This window comes from Amphimedon queenslandica, unplaced genomic scaffold (assembly GCF_000090795.2).
Source record: "Amphimedon queenslandica unplaced genomic scaffold, v1.1 AMPQUscaffold_12715, whole genome shotgun sequence".
Classification (NCBI taxonomy): Eukaryota; Metazoa; Porifera; class Demospongiae; order Haplosclerida; family Niphatidae; genus Amphimedon; species Amphimedon queenslandica.
Genome location: NW_003547049.1, coordinates 1 through 1,582, shown reverse-complemented (window position 1 = coordinate 1,582; position 1,582 = coordinate 1). Strand labels below are relative to the sequence as shown.

Sequence of the window (1,582 nt, the reverse complement as noted above, 5' to 3'; positions counted from 1 at the left end):
CATATATATTCTATCTCTCTCTCTCTCTCTCTCTCTCTCTCTCTCTCTCTCTCTCTCTCTCTCTCTCTCTCTCTCTCTCTCTCTCTCTCTCTCTCTCTCTCTCTCTCTCTCTCTCTCTCTCTCTCTCTCTCTCTCTCTCTCTCTCTCTCTCTCTCTCTCTCTCTCTCTCTCTCTCTCTCTCTCTCTCTCTCTCTCTCTCTCTTTAGCTCTAGGGTCTCCCACTAGTATTGATTTCCTTCACGGTGAGTCCATTGTTGTTAGCTATTCTACGGCTAAAGTTGTTGTATATGATGTGGAGACTGGGAAGCCTGTGGTTACTTTGGACAGTGCCCTCACTTACAGTAAGAGAATGCACTTGATAACTGATAGCACGTTAGAGCTTTATAGTAGCAACGAGTAGTAAACATGTACATGTACTGATATACATGTAAATGTATGTACATGTAGTTTTTTGTGTGGTTGAAATATTGATGTAAAAACTTCGCCTTTTGGAGATCTGATATTTACACGTACATGTAAAATATGTCAATATACTGACTTATTGAATATGAAAATATATTTTGTTTGTTTTTATAACAAACCAATACTCTTGCAGTATTATAAATTTAATAAAAACAATAAAGCTGGAGGTTGTGTGTGCATTAATTAGAATATGGTATAGTACATGCAGAATGAACATGTTCTACTTGTTATGTTAGACCTTATGATTTAAGAATTCTTGTCATTCCTAGTATTACATTATAGAGTTGCATGTTTTAGCTAAAGCTGAATATCCTCTATGCAATAATGCTCGTCATTACTATTATTATTATTATTATTAAAATTATTATTATTATATTTATTATTATAGATGGCACACCCACTACGCAGATAAACAAAGTCCTGAGTCACCCCACACTCCCTATCGTTATTACTGCTCATGAGGACAAGTACATTTGCTTCTTTGACTCAAAGTCCGGTATGATTATCACTAGATACACTAAAGAGAGAGAGAGAGAGTGAGGGGGGAACAGAGAGATAAAGCAAAAGGAAATTAATAGAAAACCTTTTCTTACATGTACATGTAGTTGTGCTGCTTTAAATTTAATATAACATGTATGCATGTAAATATTTAACTGAGGATTAGAGTGAACTGATTGTGGTTGTTCTTTTTTTTCATTTTTTTCTTGTTCTTTTAAAAGGTCAAGTCACCCACTCTATGACTGCTCACATGGACGCTGTGACTGGCCTAGCCATTGATCCACACGGACTGTATATATTGTCAGGAAGTAAGAGCTCTCTCTCTCTCTCTCTTTCATTCTCTCTGTCTCCCTCTACTCTAAATAGGTCATGACGGTTCTCTACGTTTCTGGAGCATGGAGACGAAGACTTGCGTTCAAGAGATCACAGCTCATAGGAAGAGATTTGATGAGTCGATATACAACGTGACTTGTCACTTGACTAAACCTTTCTTTGCCAGTGCTGGTGCAGATGGCATAGCCAAAGTTTTACTCTAGTATAGATTATTATTATTATTATTATGATTTTTTGATAGAGAAAGTTCTTTTTATTGTACAACAACTCACTACCAAGTTGGCACATC

At 36.5% G+C, this 1,582-nt stretch overlaps 1 protein-coding gene across 3 annotated transcripts in view; it reads left to right on the top strand.

The window, feature by feature from the left end:
- The window catches only part of LOC100632305 (striatin-3-like), a 6,470-nt gene extending 4,899 nt beyond the window's left edge, over positions 1 to 1,571 (top strand). For all 3 annotated transcript variants that reach the window (XM_020003241.1, XM_020003240.1, XM_020003239.1), the window contains exons 16-19: positions 207 to 341; positions 851 to 958; positions 1,182 to 1,268; positions 1,327 to 1,571. In XM_020003241.1, coding sequence (XP_019858800.1) covers positions 207 to 341; positions 851 to 958; positions 1,182 to 1,268; positions 1,327 to 1,496 — 500 coding nt within the window. In that variant the 3' untranslated portion in view covers positions 1,497 to 1,571. The remainder of the gene's footprint in view (positions 1 to 206; positions 342 to 850; positions 959 to 1,181; positions 1,269 to 1,326) is intronic.
- Positions 1,572 to 1,582: the final 11 nt, after the last annotated feature.